This window comes from Protobothrops mucrosquamatus, unplaced genomic scaffold (assembly GCF_001527695.2).
Source record: "Protobothrops mucrosquamatus isolate PMUCROS unplaced genomic scaffold, P.Mucros_1.0 scaffold_210, whole genome shotgun sequence".
Classification (NCBI taxonomy): Eukaryota; Metazoa; Chordata; class Lepidosauria; order Squamata; family Viperidae; genus Protobothrops; species Protobothrops mucrosquamatus.
The window spans coordinates 520042-524334 of NW_015386286.1; the positions used below are offsets into that span (position 1 = coordinate 520042).

General features: G+C 38.4%; 1 protein-coding gene across 1 annotated transcript in view; it reads left to right on the forward strand.

The window, feature by feature from the left end:
- The window catches only part of HCRTR2 (hypocretin receptor 2), a 29367-nt gene that overhangs the window by 16299 nt on the left and 8775 nt on the right, over positions 1-4293 (forward strand). The window contains exons 3-4 of the mRNA XM_015826558.1: positions 1449-1692; positions 3182-3297. Coding sequence (XP_015682044.1) covers positions 1449-1692; positions 3182-3297 — 360 coding nt within the window. The remainder of the gene's footprint in view (positions 1-1448; positions 1693-3181; positions 3298-4293) is intronic.

A 4293-nucleotide genomic window follows, 5' to 3' on the forward strand; every position in this document is an offset into this window, starting at 1 on the left:
TGGGTTCGATGCTACCGAATCTATAATTCAGAAGCTAGTTCATGATTAACATATTGCTTCACAGCAAAAGAAGAAGGATCATTCTGAAAATTAGATGAGGAGAGGTTTAATTATTTCATGGTCAGATTAATGCCATTTGTAATTGTACATTTGCCATAACATCTAAATAAAGTCAAAACCAAAGCATTAAACTGTACATAGAATAAGCAAAGCAGGAAATAAATTTCACTCCGAAGCAATCTGGTAGAATACTTGGAAAGAAACAAAACTTACTAACAATTAAAATGTTAGCTTCCTACAGTCAAGACATTATAGACATGTGAAAGACTGGGCAATACCCTGGTTCCAGGTATTCACAGAATAATTTTATGAAAAGAAGTGGGCAAAACAGTGATATGAATAATTCCATGGCCTCTACAGATAAAACTAAAAAAGTTTTGGATGGCACATTCAGATGATGTGTGAAATGGAATACACTCCCATATTAGTGAATCTTTGTAATCAATTCCTAATAGCTTGGTGTTCATATCAAAGCATACAAGTTGCTACTATATAATACTGCTATGTGGATGAGAATGAATGATTTCCTTCACACAATACAGACCATACAATTGAGGTTCTTTAGTCACACGGACACTCCTGAGCCTATATGGCTGTAACAGCATAGGAACCCCATTCATTGTTCAGCCAAATGCAAAGACTTCTGCCAGGTCAGCAGGAATGCCAACCTGGAGGCAAAAGTCTCATTCCTACATTCCCACATCACAAGAAACAGAGTTGCCTGCAAACATGTCTGCATACAATAGATCAGTGTTTCTCAACCTTGACAATTTTAAGGCATGTGGACTTCAACTCCCAGAATTCCACAGCCAGCATTGCTGGCTGTGGAATTCTGGGAGTTGAAGTCCACATGCCTTAAAATTGTCAAGGTTGAGAAACACTGCAATAGATAGTACAGTAACGGATGACCTAGTTTCATAATATGCACTGCAAACAAGGTTTTAATAACACTATATAGTGGAAACCCTCATAACAAGTTAAACCAGAATCCTTCTTCCTCCCTGCACTCAATATATTGGAAGCACACATATGGATTGTTCCTAACCTGATTCTCTTTTGTGCTGTGAACAATTCCCTGCATATCAGGGAGAGAAATTTTAGCCTAACTTTCACATGATAGAATGTGAAAGAATATGGAAATTGTTTTTTGTCTTCTTTTTTTTTTAAAAAAGGAAATTAGATCTTGTTAGTCCCTGTTAGCAGTCCAAAGCCATAATACAGCCCAACTAAATCCTGCTTTCCTAGAAATAGGAATAGGGTTAAAGAGGTTACTGGCAACTAAGCTTTTCTGATTGTAACCATGGTGGGAGAGACTACTTCTCTGATTATGCTTCTTTTGTCACTCACTTGAATGTTGTTTTCTGGCGTTTCTTTTCTTCCCTTTTTAGACTGTGTCGGTCTCTGTTTCTGTACTGACCCTTAGCTGCATCGCACTGGATCGATGGTATGCAATTTGTCATCCTCTGATGTTCAAAAGCACAGCCAAGCGGGCCAGGAACAGCATCCTTGTTATCTGGATGGTATCCTGCCTTATCATGATACCCCAGGCAATTGTTATGGAGTGCAGCAGCATGTTTCCAGGACTGGCTAACAAGACCATCTTGTTCACTGTCTGCGATGAGCATTGGGGAGGTGAGTGCTGGTGACCTCAATCTTGGGATGTGCAAGACTCAGGGGGGAAAAAAGATGGCTGGCGGTTATCAAGTCTGCTACAGAAGACTAATTAGACTTTATTGGTTGGCAGATTTTTTTAAATATAACCTTCAGTACTAATGAGTGCCTTTCTTTGACTTTAAACTCTAAAGTATTAATTACAGTATATCAGCTGTGTCACTACTGTAATTCAGTCATGTTCTACCATTCAAGAGAAGAGCTGTTGATCACCTGATGTGTAGCACTTTGCCTTAGAAGAGCTTTTGTTTATATGGCCATGGACCTGGGTAGCTAATAGGTCACTTGAAGCTCAAAAATCAAGATGATTAATTTGGGGTCCCAAGTCCCCTTTTTATAAGGGCCTTCAGGTCTCCCTGTGCCTATTGCTGAAGACTTAACAGTCATTTCTGACATTGTGTCTTGGCCAATGACTGAACATGGTAGCATGAAATAATTGCTTTAAGCATACAAAGCCCCTCAATTTCCCTACCAGACCTAATCCTGTAAATGGTTTGATTTAATTCCACTCATTCTACAGCACTCCGTATTCAACAAAAATAATTGTGCCCTTTGCCTTAGATTAGAAGAATGTCTGCCATTTTAGGTGAAAAACAAAATTAGTCCTTCTGTATGTCCTCCAGTCTGAATTGCTGGATATACAGACTAACAATGGTAGGAAGAATCCATTCCTTCTCCCTTCCTCCATTTCTCCCTCCCTCCCTTCCTCTCCTCTCTCTTTCCTTTCCTTTCCTGCCCTGCCCTGACCTGCCCTCCTCCTCCCTCCCTCCCTCCCTCCCTCCCTCCCTTCCTTCCTTCCTTCCTTCCTTACCTTCCTTCCTTCCTTCCTTCCTTCCTTCCTTCCTTCCTTCCTTCCTTCCTTCCTTCCTCTGTCTCCTAACCATCATTGTTACATGATCTGGAACACCAGCCAAGGCCTATTTCTGAAGGGCTTTCTTTAAGTGACTGAAATTGCACAGGGAAAGCTTTAATAAAGTTTTTAACAGCAAAGCAACAGCACTGCTTCATTTCAAAGACTCATCTGGCAGTTCCCATGCCAGAAGAAGTTTTGGTATGCGAAAAGTATGTGCTGAGTTTTTTTTTTCCTGGCAACTATATGACCTAATAAGGATTTTATTAGGCAATCATCATCAGTACTTATTTAAAATAGTTATAAACTGTCTCTTCCTTACTTTAGGAGGTATGCGGAATTTAACATTTCCACATGCTAACAAATAATAATATAAAACATATAAATTAAAACATTACAATACATCATAAGGCAGTGGCTGTACTCGATCCAGTATTTGAAAATACTTTATAAACATTTTACCTCAACAATGAATAAGGTTTTGCTCTTCCATTTTGTATGAAATTAAGTCCCGTTTATGTTCCTCTGAGCCAGCTTTTGCAGCATATAATAGCAGATTGAATGAGATATTATTTATGTGCTGTTTTATTTCCTTTGCAGCTGAATTTCCCCCCAAAATGTATCATACCTGTTTCTTCCTGATAACCTATCTGGCTCCACTGTGTCTTATGGTGCTGGCCTACTTACAGATATTTCAAAAGCTGTGGTGTCAGCAGGTGGGTCCTTTTGCTATGAAGTCCCTTTTTAAGACTTATGCCAGCTAAGCCTTTAAACCTTGAAAGAATTATGTAGTTGATTGAAAGGTACAGTATATAGTGGCATAGATTGAAATAAATTATCCTTGGCAATGGAATCTTTGCACCATCCGAACGTATGAAGCAATCTAGCAAAAATAAATAATTCCATGCCCCCAACCAAGAGTTTATAGATTTGATGTTAAAATTAAAATACTGAGATGTTATACATCATGCTAGGAATATTTATTTTTTTCCCGTGTTTCCATATTTCTTAAATTATGTCTGAATGAAGGGACAAGGAAAGAAACTGAAACATAACTTAAAAGTTCTGATGAATATTTCCTAAACAAATTTCCACTGTATTAAATGCATTTACTTTTTGTTGTTGTTGTTGTGTTAAATAAGGGTCGTTGCTACTTTCACTCATGGAAACACGTATGTTTGATTTTTGAATGTAATAGCTGAAATGAGCATGTTGTTATTTGTTTGTTTGTTTGCTTGCTTGTTTAAAACATTGATGTAGCTGCCCATCTTCTAACTCTGGGAAGCTCCCAATTAAGTGAAAAGAACTATAATAATAATAATAATAATAATAATAATAATAATAATAATAATAATAATAGTAGTAGTAGTAGTAGTAGTAGTAGTAGTAGTAGTAGTAGTAGTAGTAAAGTTGGAAGGGACCTTGAAGGTCATCTAGCCCAACCCCCTGCTCAGGCAGGAAACCCTATACCAGTGTTTCTCAACCTTGACAATTTTAAGGCATGTGGACTTCAACTCCCAGAATTCCACAGCCAGCAATGCTGGCTGTGGAATTCTGGGAGTTGATGTCCACATGCCTTAAAATTGTCAAGGTTGAGAAACACTGCCCTATACCATTTCGGACAAATGGCTGTCCAGTCTCTTCTTAAAAACTTCCAGTGTTGGAGCATTCACCACTTCTGGAGGCAGGTTGTTCCACTGGTTAATTGTTCT